Genomic DNA, 21,341 nt, shown 5'->3' on the forward strand with positions numbered 1-21,341 from the left:
GTATTTTCCTACTCTTGTTATTTTGCCTATGTAACAAATTGTGATTGCTTAGTCACTACCAGGATTGTTTTTGAGGATTGGTACTGCAATTAGAAGTCCTTAGTAGGCTTTTTGTTAAATTTAAGGTATATCAGTGTGTGTTACGTGTTTTATTCAGATTTCAATTTAAATGATTTGTAGCTGCCTTTCTCTTAACACAAATGAGCACAGTGCCTGCTTTTTCAAGCTAAGCTAGCACAGTTTGCCTCTGAATCCATTAATATTAAATCTATTCAACACCCTCTGGTTGTTTGTGAGTTTTCAGGGAAACTGCAAAGGTGGCTGGCCCCTCACATTAACTAGTCAGAATGTTTCATATGCTAATCGATGACTAGGTCAAGGATCATGTACTACAGCTAGACTCGTGTGGCAACAACAAGGAGGCTGGGTCATTGACCTGATAGACAACCCACATGTTGACTCAGACATTAAAAGTATCATATAGGCAGGTGAAGGCCTCTTGCCTTCTTGCATTTGCAGTCCATCAGCATTATCTCGCCCACATGCTGAATGTTTGGGTTTTCTATGTAATGAATGATTGTGTCCTTGTATATTATTGCTTGTATTTCTGTCATGATGTCACATTTGCCATGCTGTGCCTGTACATGCTTGTTACTGCATTTGTGAATCATGACTTTATTACAACATGAGCTTCATATATATGATTTCTGTACTACTCATCCTTTGTAACAGATAATCCTAGCTAGTAAAAGGGGGTAGTCAGGTCAATAAACTGGTTCACTGATTCGCTGTCTCAGACAGATACTGGAACAGAGTATCAGCAGTTTAAGGATCAGATGTCTGCAATAGGTCAACATATCTATTCAGGGGACACCATCATAGGGCCTAATCACATCAGCCACACTATCAGAGGCTCGTTCACCTGCACATCCACCAATGTGATATATGCTATCAGGTGCCAGCAATGCCCCTCTGCCATGTACATTGGTCAAACTGGACAGTCTCTATGTAAAAGAATAAATGGACACAAATCAGACGTCAAGAATATAACATTCATAAACCAGTCGGAGAACACTTCAGTCTCTTTGGTCACTCGATTTCAGACCTAAAGGTCTCAATATTACAACAAAAAGACTTCAGAAACAGACTCCAATGAGAGACTGCTGAATTGGAATTAATTTGCAAACTGGATACAGTTAACTTAGGCTTGAATAGAGACTGGGAGTGGATGTGTCATTACACAAAGTAAAACTATTTCCCCATGTTTATTCCTCCCCCCCCCCCCCCACTGGTCCTCAGACATTCTTGCCAACTGCTGGCAATGGCCCACCTTGATTATCACTACAAAAGGTCCTCCCCTCCTCTCCCCCCCCCCGCTCTCCTGCTGGTAATAGCTCATCTTAAGTGATCACTCTCCTTACAGTGTGTGTGATAACACCTATTTTTTCATGTTCTGTGTGTATCTAAATCTCCTCGCTGTATTTTCCACTTTATGCATCCGGTGAAGTGAGCTGTAGCTCACGAAAGCTTATGCTCAAATAAATTGGTTAGTCTCTAAGGTGCCACTAGTACTCCTTTTCTTTTTGCGAATACAGACTAACATGGCTGCTACTCTGAAACCTGCAATAGGTGGGGGGGGGGTACCTCTCAATAGTTAGTTTTGTGTGTGAATGGACTTTGAAGAGGAGATTTGTCCCAGTATTACTCAGGAGAGGTCCAAGCTCCTACTATGTGCTTATTTAAGCTTATAAATGGGACCTCGACCCTTTATGACAATGCCCTATGGAGAGACTACAGTACCCCATCAGTTTTATTTGGAGAATACGAGTCCTTGCTAATTTTAATCTACCTGTTATTATTTAGTTACTTTGTTATTTATTACATAATGTATCTTTGACTCTAATTATGGTAAATACCTAATGAAGAGATAGGAGTAGGATAGCAAGCACATTTTTCCTTAATTTTGCATGTCTTATAAAGTCAATAGTGCTCCTGATTATCTATTATTATTTGTATTGCTAGTCATGGACCAGGACCCCATTGTTACTCCTGGGGGAATTCTGTGCCAAAAATTGAAAAATTCTGTGCAAAATGTTTTAAAATTCTGCATATTTTATTTATCAGAATAACACAATATAATCATGCTATTTTCAATTATTTTGATAATTTATTTAAAAATACTTGTCAGCAAATAGGTCTGTAATGCTACAGACAACAAAAAAGATTCAGGAAATGTTTTTTGACAAATAGATTCCTTACTAGGCATATTAATACAGAACTTTGAGTAACAATTCATTTAATCTACAATACAGAAACATATTTCCTGCCCCCCTTAGAAACAGTGCAAAGGCTTGGGAGAGTCAGGGGTAAAGGAGGAGCTGAGGTAGAGGGAAGTAATTGCTGGGAAGCAGCCTGGAAGTGAACCTAGAAGGTTGTTGGGTGTGGATGGGAGAAGTGTGGAACAGACAGGGGTGAAAGTAATATTAGTCTCTTAACAGCGGTCCCCGGAAGGGGCGGGGCTGGTGGTCAGCTTCCCCCAGCCAGCCCATCCACGCTGCTGGCCCGCGCTGCCAATGGCTCTGACGGCGATTTAAAAGAGCCCGGGGCTCCAGCCACTGCTCGTAGTGGCGGTGGCGGCCAGGAGCCCCTGGCCCTTTTAAATCACCGGCTCCGGGGCAGCTATACCTTTTGCCTGCCCTGCCTCCCCTCTCCCTCCCACCCCCCCGCCCTCCCGTTGGCGGCCCTGCCGGTAGGGTCCTTTGCCATAGCAACGCTTTAATGTTGCTGCCCCTTTTGCCCCGCCCCCCGCCCCCCCATCGGCGGCCCTGCCAGTAGGGTCCCTACCGGCAGGACCGCCAGTGGGGAGGGCAAAAGGGGCAGTGGCAGTGCTTCAACGTCGGCTGCGTGTGGCCCTTTACCAGCTTCTTACTGGTACACCGTACTGGCCTACTTTCATCCCTGGGAACAGGGTTTTTTTGGGGAGGAGTAGGAATTGTTAGGAAGTTGGGGATCCTCCCCGATACAGACCCTGGCAGACCCCTAGCCTCTCTCACTCAGTCAGGCACATCTACCCCTGTCCCAATGCATCCCTATCTTGCCCCATGGAGAGGATGCTGTGAGGAACACAGCCTCTTCTCTTCCCTGTCTGCAGCTGGGGCTTCTCCCGCCCAGGAGTAGCTGTTCTCTGTTCTGGCAACACAGCAGCCCATAGTGGGTGAAAGGCATAACGGCAGCCCCTCTCCAGCAGAACGTATTTTCTGCGGAGAAAAAGGTATTCTGGGGAGGGGCACATGACTTCTGCATGTGCACAGTGGCACAGAATTTCCCCAGGAGTACATTGTGCTAGGTGCTTTACAAACACAACAAAAAGATGGTCCCTGCCTTAAAAATTTTACAATTTAAATACAGAGGAATTAGAGGTATTTAGTATCCCTTTTTTCCCTTTCTGCAGCATCACTAATAATATGGTCCTGTATTCTGTCTAGTCTTCAGTATGTGGTATCGAATGGGTGAAGTTGGCTAAATTATTAAATTATGTGATCAACAGAACACTGTCTAACTTCCAAGTTCTCTTGAGAAGTTATTGTAAGGCCTACATTGATATAAACTGCATCAAGGAAAAATCTTACTCATAGTTTTATTGCAGAAAGGGAGAAAACAATGTACCTCTTTTCACTGCTTTCTTCTAATTATATGATCTCTGAAGGTGGTATGGTAATAATGAAAGAAACTATCCTAACACATATATGTAATTTTGTGATACATTCTTTTATGTACCTGCATTTTACTTTTTAGAGGTAGTCTTGTCAGTACAATATCAATTCACGGGAGAGGTTAGGTTTTCAGTCGATTGATTATACCAGGATTGTCATTTTCCCCTATAATTATTTTATTTTTAACCCATCTTCCTGATTGTTTCTACCCAATGGGGCACAGAAAAAATTTCCTCATTTCTTACACAGACCAGAATGCAATGCAGACACATGTTCCACAGAAGAGAATAAGATATGGTCCTCTCCAGAACCCATCACTGTGGGACCTCTTTGGGCAGCCGTGGTTCCTACTAGAATGTTTCAAATCTAGGCCATTCCAGCCTAGAGAATAGAAATTCACAATTAATGCAGAATGTTTCAATAATATTAAGCTTGTAATATAAATTAGCTAAAGTTAGGAAGTTCCAAGTTTATAGAACATTAACCTTGGCTCTTCCTGTTTTTGCTTGTTTAACAGTGTTAGGGCTAAATTTTGCTGTTAATTAAATGCACTCAACGTGCATTGGAGTTAATTGGACAGGTCCCAAAAATGACTCTTGTTAACTTCAATGGGAGAAGTACATACAGAGCTGTTGTTTAAGTATTTTGGTTTGTTTTTTGTTTTTGTTTTGAATAAATTTATTTAGTAATGCATAAAAAGATGATATGGTGAGTCAGTAAGGGTTTATTTTGTGAGTAAGGATGTGGCCTCAAGACCTTAGAAATATTTCCTTTCCTAATCTAAGAATGAATAAAATGATTTTTGCAGGTGATACGAAGAAGTAGTGATGAGGAAAAGTTGCTGTGCTTGGTACGTCAGCGTGCAGGACACCACTGCCAAACGGCCGTCATAGTGATTCTGATTTTGGCCTGGGAAGGGATTCCTCATCTTCTGGCTGATACATTATATAAAGAACTGACACAGAGTCTCAGAAACTATGGCTGTCCCACAAGCCGTAGATGTGCATTAAATGAAGAGTAAGTGACATTCATAGTGCCCGTTCATTTTCTCCTTGTTTTGTGTGTTGGTCTGCGTGAAAGGAAACACATTTGATTTAAAAATCGAAATATAAAAGCTTATTTAAAATACAAACCATTGGGTGTCATTTTAGTGTGATGTTCAATTCCTGTTATTCACTAAAGGCCAGACTGTGCACCAGGTATGCATGTGCTAAGAGAGTACACGGACTGCTCCCTCTATTTGCATCCAAGGCCTCTCATCACCCAAAGAGATGGGAAGGAGGTGACATGTGACTGCCACCCTGTATCAGTCTTGGCTGGACTATGAGTGGAAAGCACACTGAACCTTCCTGAGGAAGAGCATAGCGTGTACACTCATTCTGTGTGCTGGGAGTCCCAGAGGAATTGCATCTCCTGATGGTACAGTTGCTCCAGGACTTCCCCCTCAGACAGTGTGGCTCTACACTATTACCAGTGCAAGTCATATCAGGTACAATCTAGACCATACTGTCTCTAAGCGGGGTGGTTTTTTAATTATATGTAACACTTTTTCAAGCTCTCTTGTAAATGGAAAATTGTAAGTGTCTTACACTTTTTAGCTAGTTGTACCCACATTTTGTATTGGTTTTGATTTCTCCTGATTGGACTGTTCTATGGGTTTGTTTGTTTTTGAAGATTGCCATTATCTTATATGTTGCAACATGGGGCTTCTGAAATAAATGCAGACACTGAGATACTGGGGGGATGATGGAGGTCTCTTACTGTATTTTTTTTCTAGACAGAAATAGAGTGTTCTTTAGTAGTTTTGTCCTATGCCACATACTCACCTTGCTCAACTGTCTCCACAGTTCTTCTAACTGCCCACCTATAAAAGAACTGTCTGCTTTTACAGGCAACCATGGCTCAGCCATCCTCAGAGCAATGTTACCAGCTTGGCTTATTCTAGTCAGTTCTCGTCTCCCCAAAAGCCTGACTGTCTCTCTCTTTCTCCACGAGTTTTCTATGCAGATGTCCAGAATTTAAAAAAGACAAAAACAAAATCTTTGCATGCTCTAAGGTTCTGCATTAGTTGGACCCCTGCCTGCTACATTCTTACTGATGCTGTGCTGCTCAGAATAGAGTAGGTTACGATCAAACTTATTGAGCTTCATAGGTGAGAGAGCCTGGGCACTCAACTCTGGGATGTTCCTTTGCACGTCAGAAATGAAACTAATTCATCCCATTGGTTGGTAAATTGACTGGAAAGCTTATAGCAGCCAAATGAGACCGCAAGAGCAGCTCTGCCTCAGTTCAGATTCTTGGAGTGCCTGTCTCTAATCAGAATCCTTTTATAACTCTTCAGTGACTTAAATCTAATTTATTTTTAATGGTTCCTCCATGTTAGCATGCTTTCATTTCAAAATGTGGCTGACTTTTGATATACTGGTTCCACACACAGTCAGAGCTGTGGACAGTATTTATTGGGCTGCTGGACAGCTATAATAAAAGTGATATTTTTTTTTTAAATTTGTCAAAGCTGGAGAAGTCAAAATTACAGTAATGTGGGTATAACAAGGAGATGTATATTTTCATGTTAGATAAAAGTTTTGGGACTTGAGTTACTTGGGAGTGACTCTTTAAGAACAATAAACCAATCATACTTTCAAAAATAGATAATTATTGACAGAAACAGCTTTTCAGATATATTTATAAATCATTCTGTTATTTCATTGTGGATTATAGAAGTCATGTAAGTAATCACATATCTAAAGAAAGTTTCTGCTTTGGCAGCTGATTGTCATGCAATTACCTGTCTTGTAGCCGCACTTGTGCATGTCAAGGACTTGATCCTGAAACTTGTGGAGCCTCATTCTCATTTGGCTGTTCATGGAGTATGTATTTCAATGGCTGTAAATTTGCCAGAAGCAAAAACCCCAGGAAATTTAGACTTCTCACAGATGACCCTAAACAAGTAAGTTCTTTCTCTGAAAAGAATTTGATAGGCGTGTTTAGAGAACTAGTGGTAGAGTCTACAGATGTCCACTTACTCAGTCTACAGATGTCCACTCACATACATGCACCTTTGCCTGTGCCCCCTGCCCCTCCACCATAGAACTTATAAGTTTAACTTTCTCACCACTTGATGAAAATTCAGTGTATCTTGCTATGTAATGTAATGCAATGCCCTAGGAATTATTTTCATATGGCTATTATGTGTCTCTTGATTTGTTTCTGGGTGCAGGTTTAGCAACACTGTGTAATTTTGTTTGTGTTCATGTGAAATGTTCATACTATGTGAACATTTAATAGAACAAAAAAGATTTTTACAAGCAGTAATACCAGAGTAACACCTTTAGAAAGCCTGTTACATTCTTCACTCCTAGGTGCCTGTACATTGTGTCCATTCAGGGCTCACCCAAATAAAAAAGTGTAAAGCTCTGTTGGACACCTGAAGATTGCATTCCCGTAATACAGTCTCCCTATCTTGTGTTAGAATAAATAAATGGCATCCCTGGGTTGTGCCCCTTTCACCCTGCTGTCTTCCCAGCTGATGGACTGGTTCTCCTGTCTATCATGTATAATGGACTAGTTTTCTTCTGGGTACCATGCATCCGTGAGACCCTGAGAGAATATATGTCCTTAAACATGATGCAGTTAAATAATTGTTTAATTATTGCTTGTGAACATGACTGATGAGGGACAGCTTGTGTAGCAAAGGAAACATAAAAACTGATTATACAGAGTACACTACTAAAAAGTGTCTAGTGGATTTGTTTATGCTGTTGGAAAGCTTTTTACAACGAATGGTGAAGACCATTAAGCTTACGCTCCTAAAAATGACAGCCGACTCCTGTCTTATGCAGCGACATGCTTGCTCACCCAGCATGAGAGAACGTAAAAATAACCTCAAGATCTCTTTTTTTCTGATCTTAGCTGTCTCTAGCCTCACTTCTCTCTGGAGGGCTGAGGGAAAAGATTGTTTGCACCCTGACCAGATAACCTGATATGCTTGAAAATACATTTTGTTTAAACACATCATATGCAAGTGTCCGTTATTCTTAGTTAAGTGGATTCAACATATACTTGGTATATTATTTCGTCAGTGAACCTTTCCTACTATCCTGTCCCACCCACTGCTGGCAGAGAGCCCAAACACCCAACTTGTTCAGGTTCAGACAATAAGGGTGTTTTCATGCTTTTTTGTGTAGTTTTGACATTCATTCCTTCTCAAAAGTCAGCCTTGAAAAACCCAAATCTTCTGTATACCACTGAAGCTAAATATTTCCTATAAGTCCTGCATTTTTCACCTTTCCACTCACAGATAATGAGTTCCAATTCCAATTTAAAAAAAAAAAATACAGGAAAAAAATCAGGGGAAAGTCATCACAAAGCCTTTATTCCTTCATTTGGGTTTGTCACTAATTCTAACAAGTAGGTATTTCTTCGTCTTAGCTAAATGTTGGATATTGATCATTTTGCAGATGACATAAAACTAGGAGGTATAGCAAATAAAGAAGAAGATAGATTCAATGTACAGAGAGATTTGGATCCTTTGATCATTTGAGGCACTGGACGGAGTCAGATGAGGTTTAATGTAAAGAAGTGTATGATAATACATTTAGGTAAGAATAGCATATAGTATAGATTTAAACTAACGGTCTGTTGCCTAGAATACAGTCGAGAAGAAACATGGGTTAGCTGTAGATAATAAATTGATTATTGTATGAATTCACAGTGTGATGCCATTATGTAAATCTAATTCAAGACTGAAACCCGCATGTGTGTATGTAGCTACATGTGCACGCTCCGGAGGAAAAATCTCATGCAGAACATAAGTTATAATGCTTTGCTGCTTTGTAATGTGTTTGTAAGGCTGCAGTTGGAATTATGTGCAAAACTCTGGTCTTCACATTTAAAAAAATAATAGGGCACGTGTCACCCTATTCCATCTGCCTTCTTTGATTTTCCCCAGCCACTTGCCGATTTTCTTGGGATGGCCAGTCTTCAGGGAAAACACACACATTTTGGGACAAGTAATAGGGCTTAAATATTACCCTCTCATGGAAAGGCATCTAGTTTATCCAATTTTTGTATCTCTGTTTCTATGAGGAAAAGAGTCCTGTCCCTCTATTAGAAACATCCTCAGTCCCTGCCCTAATTGAGACCCCTGCATACCTCGCTAGGCAGTCATTATCAGATATAACAATCAAGAGCTGTGGTGCAGTGGAAGGAGCTATATCCCAAACAGGAGTTGAAGATGATGTACTAAACTGGTGGCATGACTCTGCAGATATAAAGCAGCAGTAATGAGTAGGATTTTTCAGGTGGAGCAGATCTTTTACCAACTGAAATCAAAAGGAGTTTCCACAAGCAAAAACATAATAAAAAGATTCCCCGAGATGGGGTTCTCCCATGGGTGTGCTAGCGTTCCCACAGGCATTAACGCCCTTCTGTCTCTGGAATGTCTGGTTTATTGCTCTTTCCAGACTACCTGTGCAAGTGAAGGGGAAAACGAAACTAAAGTTAACCCCTTGTGTACTGGTAATGAATCAGTGTCCCCTATCCACTAGCAAACATGAATTGTATACTATCCTATTATTTGTTTGAATATTTTAATTTACAGTGTTTTGACACTTTGCTATGGCAGACAGCAGGTTTATTTTAACCACAAGAAACAGAAGTAAAATAAATAAAATATAAAATTGAAACCATGTTAAGTTTGAATTTCCTGACTTTGATGGTTTGTGTCCCTACCTCTCCAAACTGAGCTAAATGTTCCAAGTAAATTATAACTCTGTAAATATTTTTGTCTGTAGGAAGAACATCTTGAAAATAATTTGCAAACTTTAGCTACTGATGTGGCTCCACTTTATAAGAAACTGGCTCCTGATGCTTTTCAGAACCAGGTAGGTCTGTGAGATTCAGGCAGTGGAATTTCAGGCTTTAAACTCTTGATAAGTGACCTCAATTTTGTCGTGCTGTGTCTTGGAAAAAATGTCTTCCTGACCCCAGCTGCTGTTCAGATTATGCCCTGAAGATTAATAACCCTTGTAAATTATTTTGTAACTAGAGAGTTTTTACTATTTATAGGAGTCGAATAATTCTTTAAATCTGGCTCAGCTGTTTCTCAGTAATGTCTTAAACTGAATGTCACATGTTAATTACAGGTTGCACAACAAAGTATTTAATTTCTGATAAAGCAGTTTACCTGATTACCTTTATTTAGTTAACAATCAGTGCTAATGTGTCCCATGAATCTGAAGTTTCCCAGTGCCATCTCCAAATAAACCTAGTTATTTTATTTTTAGGTGGAAAATGAACACATGGGCCCAGACTGTCGGCTTGGATCCCAGGATGGTAGGCCTTTCTCTGGTGTTACAGCTTGTATAGATTTCTGCGCCCACGCACATAAGGACACACACAATATGCACAATGGAAGCACTGTGGTATGTATATATCATTTTCTCATTTGTGCTGTTTTCTGTTGTGATTTTTAAATGCTGCTTCATTTAGCGATACATTTGCGTAAAGCATTTAAGGTGCTAAAATATTACGAGTGTTTTTTCGTATAAATATCCACAGGAGTTCGGTGTGTTTATTCTTAGCCTGCAGAAGGCTTATTATTATTCACCTTATTATTCTGAAGAATAAGAAAAGCAAGGGTGCAATCTAGGATAAAATACTTACAGCTATCTCAGATATACAAGTCCTGCGTGCTCAGTCTACCTCAGGACAGATAACGTATTCACAGTAAAGGTTTGATGTCTGAAGTAAAATAAAAGAAACATACACTGCAGCCAAGAATTGCATAAAACTCCTGCAGAAGAAGATCTTATGTAAATGAGCTTATTATCTGTCACATTTTATCACTTCCAGTTTTCACATTCACCAACCTCTCCTTCCTTATCTCCATAGTGCCTGACAGGCTCTAGGCTGGTGTAGCTATTGGTAGGAACATAGACCAGGTAATATCATGGAGCATGTGCTGGAGTTATTTTTAAAAGTCTTTCTGGTATTAATTAAGGGGAATAGTCTCCCACAGTCCCAGTGTGGAAGGAATCTAGTTGTCATTCTGTGGTATGTGGTTGATACCATAAGTGTTCATTGTATGATTAGTGGAAAAAGGTGAAGCAAGGAACACCATTTCTATTAAATAACCTTTAGAAAGTGAGGCCAGAAGACAGATAAGCTCAAAACAAAATAAATCCAAGAATGCTTCTGTACATGTTTTTTTTTTAGCAGTTTGAGCTTTAATTACAAGCACTTCCTGCATAGTTAGGATGCTTTTGTGAATGTCATTGGAAATCGCATTCAAGCATAATCTCTGTATTTAAAAGTATATGTAAAATCTCTGCCTTAATTAGGGTTAGTGTCTTCTTCAAAAACTGGAAAATTAAAATTTAATGTAATATATTCCTGTAGTTTAAGAAAGATAGCCCAATCCTGCACAGTACTTGAGCATGTGCCCAACATTAAGCGTGTGAGTAGTCCCATTCACTTAACTGGAACTACTCACATGCTTACTGTTAATCATGTGCTTATGTGCTTTGTTGGATAGGGGTCTCTGGCTTTAAGTCTGTAAGTGTCTTTAAAGGCTATCCATGAATAGCAATCCTGAATTGACTTGTAGTGTTTTGCTAATAGTGAATGCCTCAGATAAGATTATGAAATAGCTTATAAAATAATTCACAAAATATATCTTACAGAATAGTGTAAAACCAATATGTTATTAATACAGTGTAAATGTCTTGAACTAGAACTTCCTCAGTGTGGAAATTCAGAGGGAAGATTTTAGAATTCAGAATTTGAAAATGTGTATTGCCTTTGGAGAATAAACTGTATATTTGATATTTGTATGCTAATATAACTTGGTTATATCTCAAATAAGATTATTTTGGTACATACAATATTATTCTTCCTAAAAGATATAATTACATGGAACTTATGTCTACTACCACCTATTTTAGGAGTGGATCATGAAAAGAGAAATGATGATGATGTTGGAAAATACAGTGTATCAGAGTAGGAATTTCTTAGATGATCTTAAATTAATATAGGTTCCCTTTAAAGAACATATTGGGATCAACTGAATATACATTTATTTATCTAGAGTCATTGGTGTTACTTCAGCACCAGGAAATGTTCATTAGGGATGCTTCTGTATTTCTTTGTTGTATGTTTTGTGAATTTTTCCAAATCAAATTAGTTGTATAATCATATTCTTTATTAACTTCATCTTTAGCTAGAGCAATTTAAATCTAGTTTATTTTATGGGAATTGATTCTGTGGAGACCACTTTTGAGCAAAAAACTGAAGGTATTAAAACTATATTTATGTGGAAAAGCTAACCAGTGTGCAGCTGTGAATATTTCCTGTTTGCTCTCTAGTGGGGTAAAAATACTTAGAAATTCTACAAGGGTATGTGTATTTGGAAATACTGGATGTACTTTATCTTTACGAAAGCACCTTTTTTGCTCAATAAATATAGCATCCATTTTCATTCCATCAGACTCTTTTGTTATCTTTTTAACAGCCTTCTTAGGATGATTCAGGTACCTGACAACAATGGTGTTAAGGTACAGTGTTCCCTAGTGAGGTGGAAGCCATGATTGCAATTGAATGGCATGAGGACAGACGTATAAGAATTAAAGGTGTCAATCTGAATTTGTCTCAAGTATTTATGTTGCTTCAAAGGATTAGCTGAAATGGGTCAATTTCATGCCTGTGTAAATCCATTGAAATCAGTGGATTTACACAAGGGATTCATTTGGCCCAGCAGATTTTACAAAGAATGGCTCAAAAGTAACTAAAGAAAGCATGGCCAGTGCAGTAGTAGCTATCCTAGTCGTTCATGTTCACTATTGGACAGTGCCTCTGACAGTGGGGGAAGGGTAAGATGAGTGGGGAGACTAACTACAATTATATGTGACTACTCATACCATTCAGTCTGTGGCACTGGCTGTGGAAAAAGTAAAGGGAGGAAAGTGACTTTTTGGTCCACAGTCTGCTTCCTTTTGGCCTTTCTCAATAGGAAAGAGAGGGTTGGTAGAGTAGCAAAAGATACTTGCACAGAGAGGGTCAATGGCTGTGAGGAAACTGCCATACTCCAGAAGCATTCCCTAGCTTTGAATGAAGTTGAAGAGAAGAGATGATGGCACCTTTCAATTTGCCCATTCAGCTTCTCTTCACACTGTCTTCACTGCTTGGCAAGAGTGCACTTTCTCACTCTCACAGCAGCACAGGGTGCCTACAGATTTCTTCTTTACTAGCACAAATCATGCCACATCACTCTGGTTCATGAACAATAAGCAGCATGGAGGTTCATGAAGAATAAATCATGCCATTTAAGTCTGATCACTTTTTGTGATCTATGTAGAATACTAATATGGTACATGAAGCTCATACAGTGAGTGAGACATATTAGGACCCCTTGAAGCATTAGAAGCCCTGCCTTAATACGTTTATTACAAAAAATTAAATTCAAATAAACATAAGCATCAGTACTTTTTAAAAAAGCCTGAAAAATGGCTGATGGGGAAAGAATAATTATAAATGGCACTGAAATCAGTTTGGATTTACCAAGTGTTAACATAGGAGTTTTATTTTATTTTAGTAGTTTTATCAATAATCTGAAAGAGGAAGCAAAACAAATAAATTAAACTAAGATGTAACTTCTCCTGGCTCTGAATCCTCTGCAGATACTGAAAGGATATAAAGTACAAATCCAGGGCCTGATTCGCCTCTCTGTTACACACATGCACACAGTGTAAACCATAAGTCGGTGATTTGAAGTTAACAAAATTACACTTTTGTGAATCCGGTGCAAGAAGAGAATCGCACTCCAAATATCAAACTAGAGAGATTAGAAAAATGGCAGAGATTCATAAAATGAGGTTCAGGTTGGGAAAAATGCAGTAAACTTTTGTTTTTTGCAATAATATTCTGAACCAAAGCTACTGCATGTAAGGGAGATGCCATACATGCAAATGCATAATATCACAGGTTAAGAAGGCAATAATTCCTCTTTATATAGCAACTTAGAGACTAACAAATTTATTTGAGCATAAGCTTTCGTGAGCTACAGCTCACTTCATCGGATGCATTCAGTGGCCTGTGTGATGCTTTTGCCGGGGACAGAACAGGAATGAAGTCTTAGAACTTAGTAAGTAATCTAGCTAGATATGCGTTAGATTCTGTTTGTTTAAATGGCTGAGAAAATAAGCTGTGCTGAATGGAATGGATAGTCCTGTTTTTGTGTCTTTTTGTAACTTTAGGTTTTGCCTAGAGGGATTCTCTATGTTTTGAATCTAATTACCCTGTAAGGTATTTACCATCCTGATTTTACAGAGGTGATTCTTTTTACTTTTTCTTCTATTAAAATTCTTCTTTTAAGAAACTGAATGCTTTTTCATTGTTCTTAAGATCAAGGGTTTGGGTCTGTGGTCACCTATGCAAATTGGTGAGGATTTTTATCAAGCATTCCCCAGGAAAGGGGGTGTAAAGAAAGGTAAGGGAGGATTTTTGGGGGAAAGACGTTTCCAAACGGGCTCTTTCCTAATAATAATAATAATACTGGTGTTAGATGTTTGGTGGTGGCAGCGAAAGTCCAAGGGCAAAGGGTAAAATAGTTTGTACCTTGGGGAAGTTTTAACCTAAGCTGGTAAAAGTAAACTTAGGAGGTTTTCATGCAGGTCCCCACATCTGTACCCTAGCGTTCGGAGTGGGGAAGGAACCTTGACATGCATCCGATGAAGTGATCTGTAAGCTTATGCTAAAATAAATTTTAGTCTCTAAGGTGCCACAAGTACTCCTGTTCTTTTTGCGAATATAGACTAACACGGCTGCTACTTTGAAACCTGTTTTTATATAGCCTAAGTGTTACTTAATTTGGAGTACCATGCACGTTTTTCACTGTTCTACCAGTATTTCAAATGAGCCCTGGTGTACACGGGTGGGGGGAGTCGACCTAAGGTACGCAACTTCAGCTATGCGAATAGCGTAGCTGAAGTCGACGTATTTTAGGTCAACTTACCTGGGCGTGAGGACAGCAGTGAGTTGACCGCTGCCGCTCCCCCATCAACTCCACTTCCACCTCTCACGAGCTGGAGTTCCGGAGTCAACAGGGAGTGCGTTTGGGGATCGATTTATCATGTCTAGATGAGACATGATAAATCAGTCCCCAATAGATCGATCACAACCTGCCGATTCATCGGGTAGTGAAGACCTGCTCTGAGATTGACAAACTAGGGAAGATGCAGAGAAGGGAAACAAAGATGGTTAAGGGGAAGGAGGAATTGTCCTATGACGATCAGGAGAATTTTAAGTGTTGTAGAGATAAATATATCTTCCCTTCTTTATAATCTATCTACAAATTTGAAGTATGTTACTGTTAAGGAATGCAGAATTGTCCAGGTTTGCTTTAAGTGGGGAATAATAATTAACATTCAGCAATGGAAAATTTAAGCACGACCTTTGGAAATTTTTTGAATAATTTGAATAAAGGAAAGTGCTGGAATACCCATCATTGGAATTATTAAAACTTGGGCGAGGCAACTTGTATTTAGATGTTCTGTAGGGAACATCCCTGCATTAGCAGAAGGAGGAACTAGATGATCTAATAGGATTTTTCCATCCCAAGGATTCTAAAATGAGGTAAGAAGAGAGAAGATCAGAATAAAGAGATGGTTTAAATTGATTAGGACTCTGCATATTTACCACCAGCTGCAACCTTAAGATCTGAAGATCTAGCTCCACCTAAAGTCACATTACCTTCCTCCACTAATCTTGACCTCTGGTGTAGTTGTTAGAAAGAACCAATAAATGTCACCATTATAGGAGGCTGATACTGAGGGCTTTTGAAAGGCTAGCCATTGCATAGTACTGGCCAAATACCACCTAGGATTGCAGAGGAAGTAAGAGAAGCCTGTGTTATTAATGGCTCACAGGAAACTCTTTTTATCAGATCTTAGTGGAATCACTATGAGCATATTGTCAAGTGCTAGAGGAGTCATCTCAACCAAGTCATTTAAAAAAGCAAGAGGGAGATCAGGTGAGACTGGATTTATTTAACTGGTCAAGTTTTTTTAATATTAGTTTCTTAAGTCAGAGACAAAGACTAATTGAAGTAGCGGAACCTATGATATGGAACAACTATTTGATACTACCTGCAGTTTTGGAACATAAAGTAGCTATGGCCAGTTACCCTGCAAACCACGTACATGCCTATATTGTAGCTACCAAAGGTGCTCAGAATTGTGTTTGGCTACCACACCCCCTACAGCACCAAGTAAAACTAATAGATTTGTGCAGAATGAAAAACAGTTAAAGCCCTGAGGATAAGGACTATCAAAATATTTAAATTAACATTGCTTTACTGGGCATGTATACAGTGGGGCCAGAAATATACTGCAACCACTGTAAACAAAAAAAAACAACCCTTGTTGACCTTTGTTCCTAAGGAAATATTGCTTGTGTTGTGTGGTACTTGTGGCAGTTACAGATGTTCATTCAGTCTTAGTGGGCGCATGCAATTCACAAGTATCAGTTGGCCACAAATGGATATCCTAAGAAGAACTGAATTATAAGACTGGATGTGCTTTATTGTTAAAACTGGAAATGTGTAGGGATCAGCCCCATCCTAACTACCTCATATGGTACAAGTGCAGTAGTTTTTAAAGATCAGGGCCCACATTTTCAAAATGCATCCAACAAAAGAGCATGTGCTCAACTTGGATAGCGCCACTATCCAATCTACATATGTAAATTGTAGATTTTCATACACACTACCCTGACTTTCATGCAAGCATTAACTGTTGTGTGCACTTTTGAAAAATTTGGGTTGATAGTTAATCTGGTTAATGGCTGATAAATGGCTGATATTTGTTATAGTGGTTCTCAATCAGGGTTCTGTGGCCCGAAGCAGGGCCGGCATTAGACTAGCTGGGGCCCAGAGCAGAAAGCTAGGCACCCTGTGGGGTGGAAGCCTCAAGCCCCACCCCCTGTGGCTGAAGCCCAGAGCCCTACCACCCAGCAGGGAGGAAGCTCTGAGCCCCTCCACTGCACAGAGCTGAAGCTACAATGCACACACACACTCTCCCACCCCGTGTGGCAGAAGCCCCAAGCCTTAGTGCCCCATGGGGCAGAAGCCACAAGCTCCCCACGGCGCAGAAGCTTCTGTCGGGCAGAAGCCCAGAGCTCCCCTCCCCCACTACCCGGCCCCTGAAGCCTAGAGCCCCAAGCTGCCTCCCTCATGGCTGAAGTCCTGAGTCCCCCCTCACCTCTTCCCCTCAGTGGTCCCTGAAGTTTTATAGCATGTTAGGGAGGCCTCAGAAAGAGAAAGATTGAGAACCCCTGATTTTCTATAGTTTGCCAATATGCTTTTATTTAGCACTGTAAAACTTGGTGACTTGGTCACAAGGGAAATGAAAATTGTAAGGACCAGAAATTAACTCCAGGCAGTTATTTTTTCCTCATATGAGTGCCTTTTCTGTAATCCAAAACCATATTGTATACAACATGATAGCCAATAGGAGGACAAGGTGTTGGAAATCAAGCAGTTATTAGGACAGGGATTTGGTAGAAACATGTTCAAACTGAATAAATATGAACAATATTTCAAATATGTACAAATGCATCCACAGCAAGTTCTAGCTCTTCAGGAGTGCTATAGAATAGGATATATAAAGGGAGGGATGATTACTGCTGATTCATGCCACAGTCCCTCAAGAAAATTTGTGCATTTGGGCTGAAGGAGAATTGGTAGGCAAATACATACAAAGTAATTGAAGTTGCTCTACTTTGTGTGTTGTGGACCAATAAGACTATGACAGTTATCCACTAGCTTTGGTTGACTACGAGGGAATTAACTGAGTTTTCTTCAGAGACAGAAGGCACTATTGACAGGGCTGCATGATCATTACTCTGTTCACCTCTGGAAGGCATTGCTCTAAGAGTAAATCTCTGCAAAATTCTCTCTTTGCTTCACAAACTGTTTCATGGTGTTTGATTAGTGGAGATGTGTGTTAAGCACCCTTCCAGCTGGTGGTCTGCTTGGGCAGAAGGTTGTACCTTAGTGAACTAATTTTTGCAAGACTTACTGGTGCTATCTCCCAGCAATCCTTCTTAAAGATGTCTAGTGATGTTGCCTCAACATGTTGTAGGGTCCTAGCTATCATCGAGCTGCTGCACAGGGATTTAAGTAAATTCCTGTTTTAATGTGTGTTTTCTCAAAGTTTATTATTAAACAAGAAACTTTGAAGAACTATATTAAATAATTTGAAAGAAAGGGATGAGGGCAAATGGACTAGTCTGAGCCCCTGAGAACCAAATCCATGCTCCAGGACTTCCATAGAACATGAGCTGAAGCAGCGAAGTAAAGCTTGAGACAGCAGTTATATCTCTTGAGGAACCTGAAAGAGGAGAAGGGGTAATTTGAAGGTGAGATTGTGCTCATGTGACACAAATAGAAGGTGTTTTCAGGCTTTATTTTTAGTTCATGTTTAAAGCAAAGCTGGTGTCAATGACAGCTGTTTTAAAATGAGAGCCTTATCTGAATTAAAAAGACCAGTCAGTCTTTTAACAAGAAAAAAAAAATGTTTAAAAATACCTCTATATTTGGTCTTGATGATGACCCTCCATTAGTTCAATGCTGTAAGTAGGTCTTTCCACCGTCATGTTCAAGTGTAACTGCCAGAGCTTCCTGGAATTTCCTGTAAACACACTTGCAAAAGCAGAGCTGACTTGCACAGCTTTGCATGGTAAACATGTTAAAGTGTCAGCAGAAGAGAATAAAAAACCCATTCGTGCTACAAACATAACAACAATACTCTACTGGACACAGATCATTTTTCTTACATAGTAAAAGTGTCATAAGGAAGTGAGAAATGTCCTTTGACTTCATGATGTTTATTCTCCAGAGGTTTGGTTTTTGGTATTGTATGCAAAATGTATGGCAAAGATAACGTTCCACAACGTTAATTATTATTATTTTTTATCTGTATCAGCATGATGCTTTACTGAAGACATGTTTCTCTAAATCTGATTTACTGTTTGCGATTAATCATTAGAACCTAGTATCTAATGTTTTCCATTCTAGACTATGAGGACATAAACATGAAATTAAAACCAAAAAGCGTGAAAGTTCTTCTATAAAAACCACAGTCCACAGCGAAAAATAAAAATTGTAAACAATGCAACTTAAAATTCATTATTCTTTTCACATGCAAATCCATAAACTAGATTTAGACCGTCAGCTCTGCTCTCTAAGGCAAGGACTGTCCTTTACTCTGTGTCTAGCAGAATGGAGGCGTGATTTTGTTGGGGCCTCACGGTGCTACTGCAATACAAATTAATAATAATAATTAATACAGAGAACCATCCGCATTCAAAGACAGTCAAGTTAATGTGTTGTTTTAGTAGCAGTAAAATTCCATCTGCTATCATATCGCTGCAAGTAATTAGATTAATCAGAAGCACTAAATCTCTGTTAACGCACCTGATGAAGTCCAGCAAAAGTTCCACACAAACATCCAGTACTACTAAATCTAATACTAGTATTAATTCATTTTGAAAACACTTTGGTAGGACAGCTGTCTGCCTTGCTAAACCTAAGTGTCCTGTACAAATCTTTCATATTGAGTTTGGCTTCTTTTTTAGCTTACCATCAGCTTTTTCTGTACAGAAACCAGCAGTTAAAAATTCATTATAAGCACCTACTCAGTGGACCTGCAACAATTTGTTGTTTGCTGGAGATGGCCTGTAAATAAAGGTAGAATTTATAGTGCTAGAAACTTCAAGGATACCTTTTGATATGGTTACGTCAGTGAGTTGCTTATTGGAGGTCCTTAGTACAGACTTCATTGTGAAAACAAAACGAATGTCAATAGTAAAGTATAATAGAGTGATCTCCACCTGACCACCCCCCTTTCACTGTCAAGAGTGCCTCTGCAGTGCCCTCCCTCTGTTTTCCCATTCTTCGGGACTCCTTAAACAAAACTCCTGACAGTCTTGCTAATCCAATCACAGACCTTCTTGGGGCCTAGTTTCTTTATTAACACAAAATTGCAAAAAGCAAACAAACAACAAATCTTCCATCCAACCTTATGCTCCCTGAGGTACTCTCCCTTCCTGTTGTCTGAGCAACTAGACAGTGCAAGGCCTCACCTGCCCTGCCTTCTCCCAAAGGAAAACTAAACTTTCAGTTGGGGTCTTTGATCCAGCCCCAGCCCAGCTCCCTTCTGTAGGGGCCATGGTAGGAGACTTTCTGTACAGCTCTACAGCATAGTTCCCCCTTCAAGATCTGTCCTCACTTAACTCTCTTTGACCCTGTATAGCCCAGGTGCGGTTCCGCCTTCTTAATTGCTCAGCTGGGAGTACCTGTTCTGGTGTAAGGGCTCTGGACTATTTCCATCACACAGGGGCAGTCACTCAGTGTCATAGAGTTTAAAAGTTAAACATTTCTTCTTAGGCAAGGGGTCAGTTTCTGAATAAAATACCAATTTTACTAGGAGAACTGATTAACAGTTTCTTCAGCCTTTTCTACAGATAAAGCGTGAGAATTTCACAGGATAATATAGAGTATATTGTAGGCAAGATTCAGTAAATGTTGTCAATCAGTAGTTCCTACAGAAGAATCAGAAGGTTACTTTTCTACTGACATGCACTAGAATTAGTGTGTGGAATGAATATTTATCACCAACAGCTCATTGAATTTTTTTTGGTTGTGAATCTACCATATCATCTTTGCATGGAAGTTCAGACATTTGCAGTAGCTAAAATGCCTTTTGAGAATGGGTAAAGGTGACTGTATGTTACCATTCTGGAGAATATCAGTAATGTGTTTAATAAATTTATACAGTATTACAAACTGCAACATTGGATGGTTGTCAAGGATAAATGACCCGACATGATACACATAACTAATTATAGCTATTTGTGGAAAATGTCCCATGCTTTCTACAAATGCTTTTTCTGCTTGTTCAGAATACCATTATCATTTCAAAGGAAGGATTTTAATTGCTGCTTTTTGCATTTTGTAAAAGCAGAGGAGCTTCAGAAATGCTTTCCAAAACTGTTTCCATAACCTACTGTGAACTTATTCTGGCTGTAATAATCCAATAGAACTACATACTGTAGATCTTGTAAAATAGTAAAAGTAAAGCAAGCTAAGTAATTCAGTTGTGAAACTGGTGAATCACTCTTATGACTTGAGTGGACCTTAATGGATAGCTTGTCAAAGTGCTGAGACCACCTTAGCAGGCCACTGCAGAGCTAAATGATGATGCAGCATATCTGAGAGAATGAGCATCTGTTCTGTTTCCGAAGGACATCTATTCTGTTCCCTATCTACATAGAGAAGAAATATACAGGAAATTTAGTTTCCAAATTCAGAAATGCATTTTGCCCACTTTGCTGCATCTTCAGTTCAAAGCATCTGTTCTTACTAATGATGTAGTGGAAAAGGCTATATCAGATTCAACTCAAGAAGTTCAAGTGGCCAAAGACACAGATCAAAGAACTACAGGATTCAGAACTCTTTGGCTACAGATGTTTCTTCAAATGGTTTAATCATTTCATTCAATTTATGGGTGCATCTTAGAAAGAGAGCAGAAATTCACGGTGTCTCCACACCTTGAATACTGCATGTAGTTC

General features: G+C 39.4%; 1 protein-coding gene and 1 long non-coding RNA gene across 8 annotated transcripts in view; one reads left to right on the top strand and one right to left on the bottom strand.

Annotated features, from left to right (window-relative positions):
* The window catches only part of TET1 (tet methylcytosine dioxygenase 1), a 132,145-nt gene that overhangs the window by 82,478 nt on the left and 28,326 nt on the right, over nt 1-21,341 (top strand). For all 7 annotated transcript variants that reach the window (XM_073353481.1, XM_073353482.1, XM_073353484.1 and 4 more), the window contains 4 exons: nt 4,522-4,730; nt 6,513-6,663; nt 9,509-9,598; nt 10,001-10,138. In XM_073353481.1, coding sequence (XP_073209582.1) covers nt 4,522-4,730; nt 6,513-6,663; nt 9,509-9,598; nt 10,001-10,138 — 588 coding nt within the window. The remainder of the gene's footprint in view (nt 1-4,521; nt 4,731-6,512; nt 6,664-9,508; nt 9,599-10,000; nt 10,139-21,341) is intronic.
* On the bottom strand, nt 4,644-19,064 carry LOC140914804 (uncharacterized). The gene is made up of 4 exons (XR_012159995.1): nt 18,298-19,064; nt 10,380-10,457; nt 6,502-6,676; nt 4,644-4,782 (listed from the first exon to the last, which is right to left on the bottom strand). It is a non-coding gene; the product is annotated as an uncharacterized lncRNA (long non-coding RNA).

Source organism: Lepidochelys kempii, chromosome 7 (genome assembly GCF_965140265.1).
Source record: "Lepidochelys kempii isolate rLepKem1 chromosome 7, rLepKem1.hap2, whole genome shotgun sequence".
NCBI lineage: Eukaryota > Metazoa > Chordata > Testudines > Cheloniidae > Lepidochelys > Lepidochelys kempii.